The following is a 19,787-nucleotide window of genomic DNA, read 5'->3' as shown; positions in this document are numbered from 1 at the left end:
TCATCCAGAAAGCTCATCTCAACTCCTTTGAAGGAATCTGGGCCAAGATGGTGCTTGGGCTCCATCAACACTGGGAGCTGGGGAGCAGTTTGGATCCCACAAGAAGGCTAGCTGGAGCAAGCCGCCTCGGTCCAGGCTGCATATCTCATAAAGCTGTTCCCAAGGCAAGAACCATCTGTACCTCCTTTGTTGTCCTTTGTCCTTTATTTTCCCTGTCAAAGACACCCCCAACACACACACAACACACACCCATGGCAAAGAACAGCTGAGCCAGAAGCTGAAGAAAACAGCTTTTTATTTGTTACTATAAGAACCAATTACAGAATCCGAGGTTAAAAAAACGGACAAAAGATCTTTATTTCTGAGAACTGGCGTACAAAAGGCGGAGGGGGAGGGGAGGGAAGGAAAGAGCGAGCGTGGCCTGGGGTTGATGCCAGCTTAGGGGCCTCAAACTCCAATTAGGATAGTCCGGACACCGGACAGAAAGAGAAACCCCCAATTAGGAAAAAAAAAAAAAAAAGACATGGCAGTGCACGCCCCCCTCCCCCAACCAGGTACCACCACCTGTTATCTATTTACTCTTCCCCTCCCCATCCCCTTTCACAAAGGGAGGCAAAATTTTTAAAAAATTAAAAAACCCTCCCCCCAAAACTGTCCAAGACATCTGTGGGTCCTACCCCCCAAAACAGGCTAGGTTCCCACATGGGCCAAGTTCCTGCAGTCTGTCCTCCATCAGCAAGCATGGAGGCATGAGACAAGTCTTGAGGTTGTAACACCAGAGGGCGCCCAACCCCTCCAGGGACGCACACTCACTTGCTCTCTTCCTTACTCCTCACTCCCTTTGACACGAAAGGGAAGGGAGGTTTGGGTGCCCTGGGCATCCACCCTCTACCTCTCAGCCCACCTCCCTCCCCCACAGGTGCTCAATCCTCCAGGACAATAGGCTCATTAGTGCTGGCAGGATGTGAGGGTGCAGGTAGAGGGACAGGGGGCCGCACTGCCATCAGCGTTGGCTTCACCTTCAGGGGTAAGTTGGGTCGGCGAGCAGCTCGCCGCATTTCCAGATGGGTCAGAGCCTTCCGTAGGGCCCTGGCCAGAAAGAGCAAGTGAGAAACAGAAAAGGCTTAGAGAACACTAAGCCCTCCAGGTGAAGCCCCACATTCCACACTGCAATTCTGCCTTCTGGCCCATTCTTTTCTGGCATCCCCACCCTTCATCCACCACCTTCCTAGAGCTCTTGCTCTGAAATTCCTACTCCCCACACTCACCAGCCTGGACTGTCCCTCTCAGCCCCTCCCATGGTAGACTCCCTACCTGGTATCCTTTGTGGCCACAAACACCACAGGATTGGGGGCATCAGCAGGGTTTAGTTTCTGACGCTTGGCGGCTGGCTGTGAGCTTGAACGAATCCCTGAAGCCAGAGGCCTTCCATTGGCAGAGAAAGGAACCCCTGCCCCTGCCATCTGGAAAAGAGGTAGGATGGCACAATGAGGGAAGGGACCCTCTCAGACTCCTATGGGAAACAAAAGCCCACCCAACTCAGCTTGGCCCACCCCTTTCTGTCAACTCACAGTCTCATAGGCCCGTTTCACCATAATGCCCCCCAGTCCCCGGTTCTGAGACAGCTGGTTTCTGTTGATTGGTGTCTTGGTACCCCGAGGTGTTTTTGGTTTCAGGGGTGCCTGGGCCACTGGAAAAAAAGTAATAGAAAACTTTCACACCTTTTCTTCCCTACGCAGTTCCCCTTTGTTACTTCCATCTCTTCCCTGGACCAGCAGTTTACCTGGGCATCCCCAAAAGTAGCAATGGGGGAAGGTTCTGGCAAGCTATCACTAGTATTTCAAATATCAGTATGACCTTATCAAATCAGTACAGTAACACTGAATAGTTTACAAAAAAAATTATTAAACAACAAAAGTACAGTTTGTTAAACTAAATCTCTGAGGACACTATGGGGAAGAAGAAAACAAGGGGAGAGAAGATGTCGGACAGGGAACGGACTGGGAGCCTGATGCCACCCTCACTGGTCCTCATCCCATACCCAGATCTTTGACGATAGTTGCCAGGGGCAGCCGCACCAGAGGGTGAATCTTCAATGGAGTCTTGGCGGCCTTAGGAAGTCGAATGGAGCCTGGAGAACAAAGATGAAAGCTTCTGAAGGGCTTCACTATTCAGGTCTCCTCTGAGGCCAGAAGCCAAGTCTAATCTTTAAAAAATTACCTGTGGCCTACTATGCCTCCTGTTATTAAACATCCAGAGAAACAATCGTCTCTGACCAGAGCAACCCTAAACCCACCACCAGCCCCATCACTCCCTGCCCTTACACTCTGCTTTGATGGCATTGGCATTGATAGGAGCATACGGCCGTCGGGCAGCCCTCCTTGGCTGTAATAGGTCCCTGCACATGCGTCTGGCAAGACGGGTCAGTTTCGTGGTCTGAAGCAGGAAAGTTTGCCTGTTCTTAGCCAGTAGCTTGGCCCGGTTGGCGCTGGTTGTATAAGGGGAGAGACTTTGAGCTTCAGGTCTGGACAAATGACCCCTCGAGTGTGGCTCCTAGAAGAAGAGCATAGGAAAGAGAGAGAGCAGAAATCAGCATTGAGGCTCCCTTCTTTCTTCCATTCCCTGCAGAGGACCAATTTATTCCCGCCTAATCTCTTTACTGACCTCTTGGCCTGTATGTCTCCCCAACCAGCATCAAGCACCCCCTGCCCATCAAACCATCACCATATAAAGAGTTGGATATTCTGGCCCTCACCTAAGCTCACATCAATATGCTTACCGCTCTCCCCTGCTTTTCCCCCCACTGATCCTTACCGTGGTACCCCGAGTGGCTCCCTCAAGCTGAGTTGGGGTCTTCAGTCCCCCATATTTCTTCCAGTAGATCCAACAGGAAGCACAGAGGCGGCACTGCATGTTAGGTGGGCCCCAGGCATACCACTGAGCAGACTGTGTGGCTGTAGAGCATGGAGAGGAGGGGACAGGGAAGAAGCATGCGACCTGAGCCCCACAGATTCTTGAGCCACAGCAGGCCTTCCACCCATCCCACCATCCCAGTGCCCCCATAACTCACTGTGGCAACTCTCACAAGTCAGGCCCTTCTGAAATCCAGCCCCATTCATGCCAGGTTTTGAACCCACAGAAATGATCTGGTTAGGGTTTGGCTTAGTGCTAATGGGGAAGGCAAGGAGAAGGGAAAAAACCAAGAAACTGGTCAAGGAAAAGAATCAATTTCCACTCTCAGTATGACCCTACCTCCTGCCCACCCTCAATCACTGAGGAAGACACAAGTTAGGGGAAGGGAAGGAAAACACTCTGGTCTCCCCTAACCACTACACTTACTAGGTGGGGATGTAGACCTGTTTCAGTTTGCTGTCTGCTTCAGCAGCTTTCAATCTTTTCTGTAAGAAGGAAAAAAGAAAGAGAAGGATCAGAGCAGGAAGAGTATCATCAACTTCGAAGGCAGAGGTCAGCAGGTAGCCTATGGTCCACCCTCCCCAGCCCAGATGATACCTGCTGAATATACCGGTCTGTGGTTTTCCACATGTAATAAAACTGGACTATGCTGGCGAGTGACTTCCAGGGTAGCTAAGGGGCAGAGGGAGAAGAATGAGCAGGCATCTGGCCCCAGGTCCTGGTTTCCTCACCTGTCACCTCTCCTCCTAGCGTCATCCACTTACAAAATCCTGGCGAATATCGTTGAAGTCCTTCCCATACTTCTCTAGGGCCTCCTCAAATAGCATGGCCTCTGAGGCTGACCATTCCTCCATCTCATCCCGACACAGCACTGGGCCGCCCTGGGGTACCAGGGTCGACATGGCCTTAGCCAGGTCATAGCCGTTCCTTTGCAAGGTATCCATGGCGTGAAACTACGGGGAAGATGGAGAGCAACTGAGGACCTGAAACTTTTGGCACCACTCCCTTCCTGCTCCTTAAAACACTCCCACTCCCGGCCAGGCACGGTGGCTCACACCCATAAAACCAGCAATTTGGGAGGCCGAGGCGGGCAGATCACAAGGTCAGGAGATCGAGATCATCCTGGCTAAAACGGTGAAACCCCGTCTCTACTAAAAATACAAAAAATTAGCCAGGCGTGGTGGCGGGTACCTGTAGTCCCAGCTACTCGGGAGGCTGAGACAGGAGAATGGTGTGAACCCAGGAGGCGGAGCTTGCAGTGAGCTGAGATCGTGCCACTGCGCTCCAGCCTGGGCGACAGAGCGAGACTCCGTCTCAAAAAAAACAAACAAACAAAAAAAACCACTCCCATTCCCTCAGAGATACCCTCCTCTCCTGTCCCTAGGCTCTGCAAGTCCCCAGAAAGCCCAGCCTGCCCAACTACCCACCAACTTCTGCTCACCAGGGTGATATCTCGGGAGGCAGCAGCTGCACTCATGTGCAAGCTTGGTTGCCGAATGGAGCTGCTGCAATCTAGAGCTCTTGCAAAGGTTCCCACAGCTCTAAGGGAGAAATTGAGAAGTCAAAAGCCAAAGAAGAAGAAAGCCCAAGTGGGCTGGGAAACTAAGCCAGAAGAGAAAGAAGGAAAACATCTATGCCAATGAAAGAAATAAAGTCCACCTCTAAGAACCATGGGACTCAGAACAATGTCCACATCTCCCCCAGCCCATCTTCCCTATCCACCCACCCCTCACCGGGCCACCACGAGAAACTGGTCGATCTGCCGGTCTGTGAGAGGGTTGTCTGGGTCCCAGACCTTCATCTCCATCTTCTGTTGGTTCCGATTATCAGATTCTCCTGGGGAACAGAACAATGGCAACCACAGAGAGAGGGCAGGGGGAAATAGTTGGTGTCTTTTCATTCACAATAGCACTTCCTCCTTCCTCTTCTTCTGCTTGGATTCTGTCAACTCTCCGACTTCTCTTCCCAACTGTTCCCATTTGCCCTTTTCAGGTTCCTACGGTCCCATTCTGTCAGGGTCACGGCAGAGAGCCCTGTAGACTGTGCACTACACAACCCCAGGTGACACCATTCACAGAGACTATAATATTAAAGTGCCCCTTGGGGCCGGGCGCAGTGGCTCACGCCTGTAATCCCAGCACTTTGGGAGGCCAAGGCAGGCGGATCATGAGGTCAGGAGATCAAGACCATCCTGGCTAACACAGTGAAACCCCGTCTCTACTAAAAATACAAAAAAATTAGCCAGGCGTTGTGGCGGGAGCCTATAGTCCCAGCTACTCGGGAGGCTGAGAGAGAAGAATGGCATGAACCTGGGAGGCGGAGCTCGCAGTGAGCTGAGATCACACCACTGCCCTCCAACCTGGGCAGCAGAGCGAGACCCCATCGCAAAAAAAAATTTAAAAAAATAAAGTGCCCCTTAGAATTAGATAACTTAGTAGCCATACAGTCTTGTCCTGTTGCTTACCCTCTGCCAAGCGATCTGGGATCTCAGCTTGATATTTGCAACCAACTCTAATCTCGCCCTGATCAGCTAGAAGTGTCTTCTGCACAGGGTCAAACACCAGTGAGTAAAAAAAGCAGTCCTGGAGTTGGGGAGAGACAAGGTAAGCAGGGCAGCAATCCACATAGGCGGCAGGGAGGGAGGTGTATCTCAGTTTCCATGACCGGCAGTCTGGCAACCCGGTACCTCATCGTTGTCCTCCTTTCCCCCTCCCTTGTGTGAGCAACACCCATTCCCCTCCCTCTTCTCTCAACATCTCTTTCTTACCTCCTTTTCCAGGTACTGGCTCAAGATATCTGTCTCATTCAAGAGGGTCACACTGCATTTCCCCCTATAGGAGACAGATCGGAAAACCCCGGTGAGCCTCACTCTCCCTCCCCACAGCATCTCTGAATACCACCTCCTTCTCTCCATCTTCTACCTAAGTGCACGCAGGCTATTCTGGCCCCAGTTGTCCTGTACCTTATGTGGGTGGCTGGTAATGATTCAAACTGCCGAGAAAGAAAAAGTTCTCGGTGCTTCAGTTGATGGCGCTGCTGCTCAGACACCCCTGGCTGCTTTGATTCCTCTTCAAACTCCCCTGGGAGATTAAGGAGGAAGAAACCAAGTCAGAAATGGATCCAGCAAGACACCACCCTGGAAACTCTAACTCAGGGAAAATATTTCCTATCTTGGCTGTTTTTTTCTCACATTTCCCAGCTGTCTGCCTTCTATACCTTTATCCTACCAGCTTTCCTTCTTAGCTGTATACCCCATCATAGATGCTCCCAACTCTATCAGTAATGCTCTTAGGAAAGAACTGCTGAGAGTACGAAGAATGCTGTAGACATACATCACTACCCAGCTGCCAATGCTCAGACACCAAAGTCCACAACAGGCCAGCAAGAACATTACATTTGTCTCTTGCTAAACCAGCCTGAAGTCCAGAAACCCAGTAAGATAAAAAAAAAAATATCACACAAGACTGTGTTTACCAGTTCTTTTCAATTTCAGGAGACTCTTCGCTCTAAAACATCACATGCAGCCCTAACTATCCCTCATTCTCTACTTGGCTAATAATAGTTCCTAGGGTTTTCAAGGACAACACCTCTCAAGCCAGTGCCAATACCCTCCTCCTGAAAGAGCTGCAGCTTGCCCTGAAACCTAGTGGAAGGGGTTAACCTGGCTAGGCGCCAACCAAAGTGGGAGGGGGCAGAAAAGCCTCAGGCCCAGGCTCATTGGTGCATTGTTCCCAACCTCAGGGAGAAGGGGGGGTTGTGCAGTAGGCTCCACCCCTCGCTGTGTGCTCCGGAAACCCTGTGCTAAGGCAAGGGGGACCACACCCCCAACACCCCTTCTGATTGGACAAGGCCAAGGTCAGCCCCTGCCAGATGGGGCTGGAAACCCTAAAGGGCCAGGGAACTTGGTAAGCCTGGCTCCTCTTTAACCCCTTCTCACCCAGAGCAGTCTGAAAAAGGAAAATGATTTAGAAAGGTGGAACAAAAGGAAGGAAAAAGAAAACCAAAGCAGGAAAGTTAAAAGAAGCTAAGGAAAATATGTTTTTTTTAAAAAAAGAAAATGAGACCTTAAAGAGAATGAAAATAGAGTAAAATGAAAAGGGAAAGATGTAAAATGGAAGGGGGCAGGCGGGGAAATGGGCGAGGTGAGAAATTACAAAGTGCAAGAAAACTTCCAGCCATCTTATAACTTCCAAGTATTCTCACCACCTTGTTTGTGATTACAAAATAAGCCTGCTTCTCTGTTATGCGGGCTTCTCAGTACAATCTCTTCCTCTTCACCTTGACCTTCAGTCACCACCTACTGTCCCAATGTACCCCAAACTGCCTCCCTTTAGAAAAGCATTCTGTTTCTCTAAACCCCGTCTTCATCCCCTAAATAAACCTTATCGTCTCTCTCCTATTCTCATACACAAACCATATTATGGCTTTCCTTATCACAATCTCTCCACCCTGCTTCCAACCCCAACGTGTAAAAACAGGTCTCCCTCCTCAGGCCAGGCATTTCCCACCCCCAAACTCACACTTCTGCCTTGGACATGCTACCAGGGGAAATACCTGCAGGGACATGCCCAGGCCTCAGATCATGGGGAGGGGGAAAAGAAAGGGATGAAGATACTCACTGGCATTACTATCAGCCAAGCTGTTGAGGCTACTAGAAATGTCCCTGCGCCGGAAAAGACAGACGACCTTTGCCTCCACATTTCCATTTGCAGTCTAAGGGGAGGAAAAAAACAAAAACAAAAACAAAACAACGTAGCAGTGAAAATTGATCATCTAGGAAATACACAAAGAGACAAATAACAGTAAGTTTCAGAGGGACCTAAATTAAAAAGCCCAAGAAAATATGAGTAAAGACTTACATTCAAGGACAGACTTCCAAATCCCTTTCCTTTGCCCCCAAGAGACAGAATAGTAAAGTTCCTGCTAAGCTCTCAATAGCCTTTCCTGAATACATCCAATGAATGAATGAATGAATATGAATGGGTACTTAGTATAGGGTCCTCTCTTCCACCTGAAGTTAGAAACCTCAGAAAAGATCACTGAGGGAGGGAGGGAGAGGGATTCTGCTCCACTCACCTTGTTGAGTTCCTCAATCCGTCTAACCAGGTAAGGATTGCTGGAGGAGTTCTCAAAATAGACGTAATCTGTAAGGGAAGGGAGGGGGGAGAACCACGAAGATCAGAGGAGATGGGAGAGACGCAGAGCACCAGAGTAGGAGAGAAAGTTGGCCTGAGTGGATCAAAAGAAGATAAGGATTCAGGCACAGACAGCGCTGAGATGTGAAAGTGTAAAGACTAAGAGAAAATAAGGATGTCCCCCACCCCCACCCCACCGCACCTACTTCAGAAATCAGATCCATTACTCAAAAGTGAGCTTTAAGGAACAGGCAAGAAGCAGGGGTTCCCCTGCAGTCCCCACAACTCAGCGACGAGTTGCACCTCAGTCGCGGCGAAGTAATTGTTCGCTCTAGCGCAGGGCCCCCACCTTTTCGAACTGAGGCGCACAATAACGCCTGGGAAGAGGAAACCTCCGGGCGGCTCCTCCGCGGTGGCAAAGCTGTCGCCCCAGCCCCTCGCGTTCCCTCCCCACCCTGTCAGCTCCTTCGGAACCGGTTTCCGAAGCCCACTCCGTGCCCCGGGGAGCCCCCGACGCAGCCCTGAAAGTGCCGTCGGGGCTGCCCGCAGCTTCTCTCCAGGAGTCTCGGCGCCCTGCCGCGTCGCGGTTTTCCGCACCCCAGCTCCTCGTCTCCCGGTTCCGGTTCCGGTCCGCGCTCCGGTCCATGCCGCCCCATACGCTGCGCCTCGCGCCACCCGGTGCCGAGCCCCTCCGGTCCCGACCCCAACCTCTCCCGCCCCGGGCCCCGGACCCCGGACCCCTGCGCCCGGTACTCACCTCCCACCCGGTACATGTTGGCCGCCATGGCCGTTCCCGCCGCCGCCTCCGGCCGCACAAAGGGGTCCGGGAGGCTCGCGGGGGCAGGGCTCGGCTAGAGGCAAAGCCCCGAACGGTGGGCTGGCGCTACGAGGGAATCTCACTGGGGCCCGCGCAGCCGGCACCTCCGCTGCCTCAGCCGTCGCGGTTCATCCCGGCCCGCGCTGTCGCCGCCGCAGCTATCGCCTCACTCCCGGGACGCTGAGGCTGGCCCCGGTCCGCTCGGCTTCTTCCGGAACGAGCTCGGCTCCTGCCAGGCTAGAGCCAGGCTGCAGCTACCCCCACCCGCGCCGAGTTCCACTAGTCGTTGGGCTCTGCCGGCCGCAGGGAAGGCTTGCCCGGCCCGCCTCAGGGTTCGCCTCCTTCCGGAACACCTTCGGCCGATCCGGAGAACAAGGCCCACTGCTCGGCTCAGGTCGGAGAGCGAGACCCCGCAGATCGGCTACTTCCGGAAGAAGTTCGGCTCCTGTCGGCCAACCGCTCGGCTATTTCCGTTGCAGCTCGGGCCCCCCCCCCACCCCTTTTTCCGAGGGCGGGAGAGGAGTGGGGCTTAACTCTGTCCTCGCTGGAGCCCTGCAGCTCCTCCTCCCGCCCCGAAGACTCGCGCGCCTTAGCGCTTCCCCAGGTTATTTGCAAGCGGCTTTGCCTGTTATCTGCATAAATGGTCTACGCTCGCTTGCCCTTTCTGCACGCCTCTTTTCCTTCGTCCCCACCCCACAGGGCCCCGGAGGCACCCAGCAGCGCCCCACAAAAGCACCGGGAGGCGACTTTGTTTCTGGTTTATTGCCCCTCAGCAGGCAGCGGGAGTCAAGGCCTAGGTTGGGACTGCCCGGCTCAACCAGCGGGTCTAAACAGTGTGTGCAGGGGCGCCGTTCGCGCCCTCCAGGGAAATGCGCCGTCGGGAATGTTTCGAAGTCATTCGAGGGAAGAGTCGGCCCCTGGTCGTGGGGGTTAGGGCGGGGCGGGGCCACGCCGCCGGGCCAGTAGGTCCCGCCGGCAGCGATCAAACGTCGAGGGAGGAGGCTGGGGACAGGGAGGGGGTTCGAGAGGGCGTGGCAGGCGCCGGCCCCGCGCCCCCAGCGCCCAGCACTCGCCACTGGAAGATGCTGGCGTCCTTGCCGCCCAGCGAGACGAGGTGCGAGTCGTCGTGCGTGAACCGGACGCTGGTCACGTGGCTGCCGTGGCCCCCGTACATGCGGCTCGGCGCCTGGGCGGGAGGGGAGAGTTGCAGTGGCGGGGGAGCCCTCGGGCCCACCCGTCCCACCCCGGCGGCCCCCGCGGCCTCACCTTGGCACGAGCGCACGGGTACTGGAATAGATGCACTTTGCAGAAGTCGTCGGCCACCGCCACCACGCGCTCGTTGTGGGAGCGGCACAGGGAGTTGATGTCGGTCCCATCGGAGCCGTCCGGCCACACGCCTAGCACAGCGGCCGGCCTCAGCCCGACCTCCTACCCACCGCCACCCACGGCCCAGAGCTACACCGTTTCAGGCGCTCCGGCAGCCGCAGCCACCCACTGTCGCGTTCCAGGAAAGCCTTCCCGGTCCCGAGGGCCGGAGGGGCCTCCTGGGCTGGATCTTCAGGTTTCTGGACTCTCACCCAACGACACACGCCCAGCGTTCGGAGCCCAAACTGGGCTCCACCTTGTCCCCCACCCCTCCAGCAGGGTTCCACGCCCCTGCTCACCGTAGACGTGAAAACCCAGCACACAGGTGTAGGTAGCCCATTCCCGGTCTCGGCTCTCATAGCGATTCTTCAGCTGCTTGCAGCCTCCAGCCACGTCCCCTGGGGAGAGGGAGCCCGCCCAGTTCAGCTCTCACCCTGCCCTCAGTAGGGAAGATGCCAGGAAAAGCCAGATTGGAAAGGCTGGCATGAAACCCAGCGATGGCATGTGATCTGGTCACTGTAGTAGTGACCTCCCCCTGTGAAACCCACTCTGTGTGCGTCCTGTCCTGAGCACTGGCTGAAGTTCTGACAGCTTCCATGAGTTCCTCCTCCCTAGATAAGTCAAGTCCTTCACACTTGCCCTGAGAAACTTTTCCCAAACAATCTTTTCTTAGAGCATTTTTCAACTCCCTCAAGTCAACAAGACATGGTGTGAAACTCGTTTCCAAATCACAAAATTTCTCCTGTGTGTAATTCCAACTCCACTTTAACCCTATCTCCACTCCCTTATCTGACAACACCTCTAAGAACCCCCCTTACATAAAACCCACTCCAATTACCCTCTCCCCATGTCCTGCTCCACTGCCACTCACAGTAAAGAATCTCATAGTCCCCAGAATTGGACATGATGAAATTCCCATCCTTGGACCAGTCAAGATGAGTGATGAAGCTGGAGTGACCCTGGGAGCAAAGGTCAAGATTTTTAAAGTATCCCATCCATTTCCCATCCCCAGAGCCCCCTTGATGCATCAGACCCCTGAGTTTCCCAACTGTTATCATGCCCCACCACACGCCCCAACTTCCTCACCATACAGCGGCCAAAGCGGCTGGATTTGGCGCCATCACTGGAAACACTATAGATGTAGATCACGTTGTCATGGGAACCAATGGCCAGGTACAACCCATCTGCAAAAACAGTCACTCAGAGAGGGAAGGGCCAGGGACACATGTGAGTCCAGGGTTGGGGTGGCTCCCACCTGGGCTGTACCGGACCACTGAGAGCTGCTCATTGCCATCAATGACATCAGACACGATCTCTCTGGTCTCTGTGTCCAAAACCAACCACCTGGAAGGGAGGGGAGTGGAGGCAGATAGGAAGACGAAAAGCCACGATGTGAGGAGACCCCCAGGTAGGCCACCCTGGGTAGGCTTGGGGATGGCAAATCAGAGAAGCTCAGAGACACACACAGAAAAGCTCTGATGTAGACGACAGGTCACGCGTGCATTTTTCTTTTGTAGTTTGTTGTTGTTGTTGTTATCGTTCTGAGACAGAGTCTCACTCTGTCACCCAGGCTGGAGTGCAGTGGCAAGATCTCACCGCAACCTCCACCTCCTGGGTTCAAGTAATTATCATGCCTCAGCCTCCTAAGTAGCTAGAATTACAGGTGCGCACCACCATGCCTGGCTAATTTTTGTATTTTTAGTAGAGATGAGGTTTTCACCATGTTGGCCAGCCTGGTCTTGAACTCCTAACCTCAAGTGATCCACCCGCCTCAGCTCCCAAAACGCTAGGATTATAGGCATGAGCCACCGCACCCAGCCACCACTGCATTCTTATGCTGGGAGATGGGAAGGAGCTAAGTGTGGATAAAGGCTGAGGGGCTTCTAATGCCGTCTGAAAAAGGAATCTGAAACTACAGACCAGGGGCCAACTACAAAGGCCCTGTGCAGGCTGGAAGCCTGTCACTTCCCTGTGTTTGTCTATGCCCCTCCCATTCCCACTGCTCTATCCTGGGCTGCCGCCTCCTCCACTCCCAGGCTTGGAGGAGACAGTGGTTGGGGGAGGGGGAGAAACGGTTACCACAGGAGAGGAGGGGAGCCCAGGTGGCAGGGGCTGCAGGGAGAGGCACGGAGGAGTGCCAAGGCGCAGGTGGCTCCTGGGCAGAAGTGGTCACTCTCGCCCACTCCCCCAGTACCAGGAACCCTTCCCAGACCTCCCTGCTTTCCCTCCTGGGAGTCCTGGCTCCCTCTCACCTCCCCGTGTTCAGTCCTACGGCCACAACTGCCCCACTCGGGTGGAAGTCAGCACAGAGACCAGTCTCCTGGGAGAGGGGAGAAGGTGAATTCAAGACAATGCCTTTCTAGTGAGGGAACCAGAACGGACCCCTTGTCCTCCTGATAACTTCAAAGCCACTTACTCCCAAGGAGAAGATGGGAAGAGAGGGAAGGGACACCTGGGTGCCACTGGAGCCTAAACAGGGAGTGATATCAAAATATTTAACCACAGAACTGAGGCCAACAGCTGTGCTGGAGATTAACCATTTAGGTGCTGGACCAAGAGGAAGTCTGAGGGGTTCTGGGGGCGGCAGGGAATGCCCAGGTGGTACTAGAAGCATCAGCTTTTACCAATCAGTACAGAAGAATTAATATTTGAGTAGCCAGTGCACCCATACCAGTACAAACTGGCCACCTCTGGGAGGCAGAAGGCAAGGTGCTGGGGAAGGCGTGGTGGCCACAGGTGTCCTGGTGGGTGTGGCATGGGGGATCCAGGGGCACAGGGCTCTACCTTGAGGTCGACGCTCCAGGCCAGCGCATGGCTCTCCCCATCCCACAGGCAGAGCTGCCGGTCATGGCCGCAGGTGAGGAAGCGGTTCTGGGAGGGGTGTGTACAGAGCCCCCAGAGCTCATCAGTGTGACCCTGCAGCACAGCATGACTGTCACTCCTGCCCCTCTCTCACACCCCTTTGCCCTTTGCTCCCCTGAGCCCTTAACCCCCAACCTGGATTACAGGGGAGAAGCCTTGGGCCAGATCTCCCCTCAGCAATGCATTCTTCGTGGTTCCCACCAGCAGCTCAGAGCCAAGCCCCTCAGCAATGGCTCGCACGGCCCCAAAGTGCTCAGGAATCTGCAGAGTGGTAGCAGAATGTCAAGAGCCCACTGACCATTGCTCTTCTCCCTCACTCCCTTGACCCCAGCCCAGCCCTCACCTCAGCCTCCTGGAGGGCCACCAACCCGGGCCCCCACTGTACCAGCCGGCGGTCCCGCCCGCCACCACTCAGCACTGTCCCGTCCCGCTGGAGACACAAGGCGAAGATGGAACCTTCATGAGCGTGAGCCTGGGCCACAATCCCATAGGTCTCTGTTGGCAAAGCCCCAGGCAGGTCATGTTTTGGGGGTACAGGGGAGTGAGAAACGGTCAGCTTTGGCTGCCACAATAGAGTAAGAACTCCCAGCCGCTGAATGCACTGACCACCATGTCTCATCCTCATACTGCCAACACATCTGTTATTCTCCCCATTTTACAAACAGGACAACTGAGACTCAGAGAAGTGCGGTAACTTCCTAAAGGCCAGGCAACTAATGGCAAAACTGGAATCTGAACCTGAGATCTGGCAAACACAAAGCTCCAGCCGTTTCTCCTTTGCTGTGCTGCCCACACCCTTCTAGACCAGCCCCCCAGAGAACTATCAACTCTCAAGGTAAAAAGGTAGGAAACCTGGCTGGGCGCAGTGGCTCACACCTGTAATCCCAGCACTTTGGGAGGCCAAGGTGAGCAGATCACTGGAGGTCAGGAATTCGAGACCAGCCTGGCCGTCTCTACTAAAAATACAAAAATTAGCTAGGCGTGGTGGCGTGTGCCTGTACTCCCAGCTACTTGGAGACTGAAGAGGGAGGATCGCTTGAACCTGGGAGGCAGAGGTTGCGGTGAACCAAGATCACACCACTGCACTCCAGCCTGGGCAACAGAGTAAGATCCCGTCTAAAAAAAAAAAAAAAAAAAAGATGGGAATGGGAAACCCTCTCTCTGCTCCCACAGAACCTCTGGAGTACTCGACTTCCCAGATGCCACCCCAGCCGCATACCTTTGGCCCCACCCCTGCCTGGGGTCTTGGAATCTGAAGCGCTCCGCCCCCAGGTGAGAATGTTCCCCTCTGAGTCTCCAGTGAGAATGTCTCCATCCGGAAGGAACACAAAGCAAGGAATAAACTTGGGTTTCTTGTATTTCTAGCGGGAGGGGAGAGCAGACAGCAAAGGTCAAAGGGAAGGGCAAAGATTCAAAGTCGCAGGACAGGCCACGTGCAGTGGCTCACGCCTGTAGTCCCAGCACTTTGGGAGGCCAAGGCGGGCGGGTCACCTGAGGCCAGGAGTTTGTGACCAGCCTGGCCAATATGGTGAAATCCCGCACTGGACTCCAGCCTGGGTGATAGAGCAAGGCACTGTCTTAAAAAAAACAAAAACAAAAACAAAAGCCGGGAGTGACGGCCAACATGATGAAATGAAACCCTGTCTCTCTTAAAAATACAAAAATTAGCCGGGCGTGGTGGCGCACATCTGTAATCCCAACTACTCCAGGAGGCTGAGGCGGGAGCATTGCTTGAACCCAGGAGGCGGAGGTTGCAGTGAGCCGAGATAGCGCCATTGCACTCTGGCCTGGGCGGCAAAAGGAAGACTCCGTCTCAAAAAAAAAAAAAAAAAAAAAAGAAAATGTCACAGGGTAGGTAGTGGTTAGGGAACCTCAGGGTAAATAGAAAACAGCCCAGTGCTTCCTCTTCCACTCTGCCCTCCCCATCACCTTCCACTTATCCATGCCTCACCCCAAAGACACCCTGTTTCCGGGTAAGGGTCCCATTCCCAGGAACCCCTACTCCACCACTCCAATTCCAGAAGTGGACGTGAGATTTCCCACTGGTGACGATGCAGCTGCTGTCACGAGGGTTGAAGCCAACCGCCAGGACTGAGTCATTTGTACTCTGAAGGGAAGACACTAGATTCAGCCACCCCCAGCCCTGGATACCTTCGCTCTACTTGACTCTCCTCAATTTGCATCATGACAGCTGGCTGGCAGAGGCCCAGAAACCCCAGGACAACCCTTCTTTCAAGACCCTGGTCCCCTAAAAGCACTATTCCCTGTCAATCATCATTAATCACCCTAATGCCTAACACATTATCCCTCATGATGTCAGAACCCATGTCACAAATGAAGAAACTAAGGGTCAGAGAAGCTAGGAGATTTGCCCCATGTGACCCAGCCAAAAAGGAAGGAAATGTATGGGTGAGTCTGGAGCTCTCTGCACTCTACCACTCCCACCCCCAACCTCGGAGCCCCTCCAAGTCACGTGGACTCCTCACCTTGATCTCAGCCAGCTTCACTCCCCGGCTGCAGTCCCACACCGACAGCATGTGCTCATTGGAATCATCCACCACACAAAGAAAGGCACCCTGATCCTGAACAAAGGTGACACCGGAGGGGCGGAGTGAACCCTGGACGTCCAGGGTTCGTGGTCATTAGGTTAGGAGGTACCATCACAGAGAGGGCAGAAGTTGACACACATGTCCCCTTCTCAAAAGAACCACCTGGGTGAGGTTCAGGAAGGCCAGAACTTCCAAGGTTTCCTGGTGACATGCAAGAGTGGGGTTCCTAGGCAAGAATGGGGGTCTAGAGGCTTCAGGGCCAGCTCACCGCAGCTGAAAAGGCCAGGGCCCCAACACCCCGCTCGAAGGCCCCCAGTCCAATCTCCTGCAGTTTCAACAGCGTCTCTGAGTCCCAGATGTGAACCACAGGCTGCAGGGGCTGGTGAAGGAGGAAGAGTCAAGGGTGTGAAGCAAAGCTGGAGTGCAATTACAGCTTGTCTGCCTGCTCCCTGACTTTGGCCTTACCTTTCCATCCTTATCCACTCCAGCTGTCTGTCCCGAGGCTACCCGAACACCATCCGGATGAACAGCAAGGCTAAGGTGGGGGAAGACACTCTAGGGAAAGGGTCTCTCAAGACCATCCAAGACACCTTCTCCAAGCTTGCAGAGCAGCAAGGCAACTCTTTTCTCCTGCTTCTCCACGCCCCCAGACCCTCTTCCTGCCAAGCCCACCATCCCCAGGCCCCTCACCATCGAACGCAGTCTGTGTGTCCCCGGTAATGTCTCTGGCCGCCGCCTCCAGGACCCCCTGGGCCTCCTCCAGGCCGGTACAGCACCACCACGCAGGCGATAAAGTAGACCACCTCCCCAGAGCGCAGCACAAACAGATTAGAGCGGGAATCACGACCCCTGTACCCATAACTGGGGTGGAGATCACGGTCAAGGAAAGGGTAGATCAAGGGCAGGAGGAGGAAGAGGGGAGACAGAGCTTCTGGCTGGCAGGGCCTGGAGCAGAATGATGGTAGGAGAGGATCTAGAAGGCTCCTTGTCCCCATAGACCCAGAAGAAAACTGGAAAGGGAAGAGGGGTCCCAAGGTGGGAAAGGTGGTTCCCATGGGACTGGAGGGGGCAGGATACACCCAGTCAAGGCTGAGGGTCTCCGGCGGTGGGCCGCTCGGCAGCTCCTCAAGGCTGCGGATGCCAGACGGGATGTACATGGTAATGGGGCGGCCTCGAAGGAACATCTTCACTGAGATGCCTTCTACGGAGAAAAGGGGTGGTGTCAACTACCACCCACAACCCCCCTTCCAGGAAAGACAGAGCAGAACCCTAGCCACCACACCTCACAGCCCAAAACAGCTCCTATGGCTGCAGCCCAAATCCTAACCCTGCCACCCAAGTTTTTCCCTCTGTCCCTGTGTACGTACCCAAATTGTAATTGCTCCTCCGGGATCCAGGGCCCCCGGGGCTGGAGAGGGGGTCTTTTCCCCCACGGCTGTTGGGAAGAGAGAAAGCACAGGGACTGGGGTCAGGTCCGAAGACCTAAGCGGGGAGGGGCAGGACACAAGAAAAGAGGTCACTGCAGAAACCACAGTCACCTCTGCAGGCCTGTAGTTTGCTTCGTGAGTATCAGGGCCCTAGTAGATGGAGACTTTTAGTTCCATTTAAGAGATAAGAAGATTGAGGCTGAAAGGGCTGAGTGCACAGCACAAGGCCATAAAGGTTGGAAGAGGCAGTGCAGGGTGCCAGAGCCCTTTCTCTCCTCCAGACCACCAGGCCTCAGTCTCGCTCTGTCGCCCAGGCTGGAGTGCGACAGCGTGACCTCAGCTCACTGCAACCTCCGCCTCCTGGGTTCAAGCAACTCTCCTGCCTCAGCCTCCCCAGGAGCTGGGATTACAGGCCTCGCTATTGACCTTTTCATTTCCCCATCCGTAAAATGGGACCAAAGGGAGTCCAGAATGTACACGAGCCCCGCCTCTCAGGGATCCAGGAGGCAAGCAAGAAAGTCCACATCTCTCCAGAGATTCCTGTCGTTAGATAACAGTAAGGTGATACTGTCTCTTCAGAGAATAAAACACAGGCCAAAGACAGGGCTAGAATGAACATTCGGGTGTCCTAGGGCCCGTACATACTCCATGAGGCAACTACATTCGGCCACTTGGACGTCCCCTTGCCCTCTAGAAGTAAGTATTAATAGAGTGGTACTTGGTAGATCCAGCGGAAAGAGGGCTGAAGCTCTAGGGACAGCCATCCATGAAAGCCATGGGAGCTTCTAGAAAAGCCTCTTGGGATCTCGGAAGGTTTGCTGTGATGTAGTGGAAAGGGTAGGGGAACTGGAGTCAGGAAGAGTTAGGTTCAAATCCTGACTCTAGCTGTGTGACCCCAGGCAAATGACTTACCCTCTCTGAGCCTGCCTCCTCACCTATGGAATGGACAGCATGAGACCACCTACCCCCCAAGGATGTTGTGGCGACTGACTGAGATGGAGGAGGTCGAGGGTTTAGCACAGTGCCCGGTACACAGCAGGTGCCCCAGGAGTGTTTGTTTCCTTATTCCTGTTGGGCAATCAGGTCCCCCCACCCCACCCAGGGATGTGAGGTGAGGGATGTGGAAAGTCGAGAGCCTGCGCCTGGGGCGGGGTGGATTAGGGGAAGCCTCACCCACCTCTCCGTGCTCCCAGACCGCACTAACAGGTTGGCGGAGGAAATTGCCTTCCTGGAGAGCTTCTGCCGAGGCCGCTCTGAGGGGGATGAGGAGGAGGAAGAATTTCTTCGCGGCCTGGTGGGGGCATAGTGAAGGTCATTCCCTTCAATTGTACTCTGCAATCCTACCACGCCTCCCAGCTTCCGCCACAGGGCCACAGGACACCTACGTGTCAGCACGCTGTGGGGGCTGCAAGGGCCTGAGGATTCCCGGGGGGCCGGGGGAGCCAGCACCACTGCTGCTGCTGCCCCCTCCTTCAGACTGGGTCCCACTAGGCTCTTCGCTGGCCCCCTGAGGGGCTGGGGGTCCATTGCTCAGGCCAGGGGGTCCAGGAGATGACTTGAACTCCACCTCTGTCTCCGTCTGGGTGCCTCGGCTCACCAACGAAGGGGTGCACGTGGGTGGCAGTCCTGGGGGCGCTGCAAAACTGCTGGAGAGATGATGAATGAACCTGAAGCCCCAGAGGCTCCAAGGAGGAGGAAAAATGGGGTGTGCCGACATGCATACCTGTCCCCTGGAGGAGGTGGTGTGCCAGAGACCTGCAGGGAGGAAGGGGGCACCTGCAGCCGCAGCAGGCGAAGGGCTTCTGCCAGGGCTGCCTTTACCAGCTCCATCTCCTGCTCCTGCACCCGAAGCCGCTGGCTCAGAGACTGCAGGGCCTCCTGAGCAGGGCCCTCACCTGGGAAAAGGGCAAGAGGTACTCAGAACGTACCCATCACCTGAAGAAAGCGTAAAGGGGATTCTGTCTCCCCACAGCTTTACATGTGTCCAGTAGGACTACCCCTTTCAAGCAGCCCCAGGCTTGGATGCTCGTCCAGAGGGGAGGAGACGGTGGTAGAGAGAGGATCAAGGGCCTCCTTCTGGCAGGGCAGGCGAGAAACCTGGCAAAGCTCCCTTCCTGCTGCCGTCTCAGCCTCCGCAAAGGCTGGGAGTACCATGGAGTACCGGGGGGGAAATATGGAGTACTGCCGAGGAACGTGGGAGCCACAGAGAGAGGCGCCGCACTGGTGAGGGGAGGGACCGCAGCCCTTCCCACGCGCCCACAACAAGTTCAGGTCTCCAGCGAAAGCAGAGTAACTGAGCCGGGGGAACACCGGGAGAGGATGGGGCACGGGAATGGAGTCATACTGAGGACCCAGAGTACAGGAAAAGAGATCCAGAGTGACAGGAGAGAGTGTGGGTTGTGAACAGAGTCACAGTGAAGGTCTCAGGGGACGGCGGTCAGAAGGAAAAAGACCTGAAATACCAGGAAAAGAGGCCCGGAGTAACGCAGAGGGCAGGGGAACATCGAGGGGCCCGGAGTTACATGGGGGGTAGAATGACGCTGGGGAAGCCCGAAGTGACAGCAGGACCCAAGCAACTAGGGAGGGCGACCGGAGGAACTGTGGAGGATGCTCGGAGCCCCTGCGGCGGAGGAGCACGCGGGGACGCCTCCAGACAGCCGTCCAGCTCTGGAGGAGCCCGACTAGCCGGGCGCTCCGGGAAGGGGCACGCCGCCCGCCC

The 19,787-nt window shown here is 55.0% G+C and overlaps 2 protein-coding genes across 2 annotated transcripts; both read right to left on the bottom strand.

Annotated features, from left to right (window-relative positions):
- Positions 1 to 273: 273 nt before the first annotated feature.
- On the bottom strand, positions 274 to 9,516 carry MTA2 (metastasis associated 1 family, member 2). Its single transcript, XM_011942696.1, has 18 exons — positions 8,806 to 9,516; positions 7,990 to 8,057; positions 7,533 to 7,626; positions 5,876 to 5,993; positions 5,681 to 5,744; positions 5,378 to 5,495; positions 4,647 to 4,749; positions 4,355 to 4,454; positions 3,678 to 3,866; positions 3,511 to 3,585; positions 3,340 to 3,398; positions 3,071 to 3,168; positions 2,815 to 2,954; positions 2,325 to 2,553; positions 2,042 to 2,131; positions 1,572 to 1,690; positions 1,315 to 1,463; positions 274 to 1,089 (listed from the first exon to the last, which is right to left on the bottom strand). The coding sequence occupies exons 1-18, from the start codon at positions 8,831 to 8,833 to the stop codon at positions 924 to 926; spliced, it is 2,007 nt and encodes a 668-aa protein (XP_011798086.1). The 5' UTR covers positions 8,834 to 9,516; the 3' UTR covers positions 274 to 923.
- Positions 9,517 to 9,607: 91 nt separating this feature from the next.
- Positions 9,608 to 19,733, bottom strand: EML3 (echinoderm microtubule associated protein like 3). The gene is made up of 22 exons (XM_011942697.1): positions 19,591 to 19,733; positions 18,792 to 18,963; positions 18,454 to 18,711; positions 18,246 to 18,359; positions 17,009 to 17,076; positions 16,719 to 16,842; positions 16,332 to 16,502; positions 16,107 to 16,176; positions 15,910 to 16,020; positions 15,579 to 15,674; positions 15,044 to 15,199; positions 14,312 to 14,453; positions 13,436 to 13,587; positions 13,228 to 13,353; positions 13,015 to 13,146; positions 12,483 to 12,550; positions 11,486 to 11,574; positions 11,317 to 11,414; positions 11,102 to 11,189; positions 10,530 to 10,628; positions 10,132 to 10,262; positions 9,608 to 10,051 (listed from the first exon to the last, which is right to left on the bottom strand). Exons 2-22 carry the CDS (start codon positions 18,896 to 18,898, stop codon positions 9,848 to 9,850), a joined length of 2,604 nt encoding a protein of 867 aa, XP_011798087.1. The 5' UTR covers positions 18,899 to 18,963; positions 19,591 to 19,733; the 3' UTR covers positions 9,608 to 9,847.
- Between the last annotated feature and the right edge of the window lie 54 nt (positions 19,734 to 19,787).

This window comes from Colobus angolensis, unplaced genomic scaffold (assembly GCF_000951035.1).
Source record: "Colobus angolensis palliatus isolate OR3802 unplaced genomic scaffold, Cang.pa_1.0 Scaffold21, whole genome shotgun sequence".
Lineage (NCBI taxonomy): Eukaryota > Metazoa > Chordata > Mammalia > Primates > Cercopithecidae > Colobus > Colobus angolensis.
Note: the sequence above shows the minus strand (reverse complement) of the source record. Positions and strands in the feature narration are given on the sequence as shown.

Coding starts and splice junctions, on each gene's coding strand:
- MTA2 (XM_011942696.1), bottom strand. CDS start 8,833: ATGGCGGCCAACATGTACCGGGTGGGAG. Junction 7,627..7,989: donor GGATTGAGGAACTCAACAAG/GTGAGTGGAGCA, acceptor TCCTCCCCTTAG/ACTGCAAATGGAAATGTGGA. Junction 1,464..1,571: donor TGAAACGGGCCTATGAGACT/GTGAGTTGACAG, acceptor CCTCTTTTCCAG/ATGGCAGGGGCAGGGGTTCC.
- EML3 (XM_011942697.1), bottom strand. CDS start 18,898: ATGGAGCTGGTAAAGGCAGCCCTGGCAGAAGCCCTTCGCCTGCTGCGG. Junction 18,712..18,791: donor CCACCTCCTCCAGGGGACAG/GTATGCATGTCG, acceptor TCTCTCCAGCAG/TTTTGCAGCGCCCCCAGGAC. Junction 16,843..17,008: donor GAGGAGCAATTACAATTTGG/GTACGTACACAG, acceptor TTTTCTCCGTAG/AAGGCATCTCAGTGAAGATG.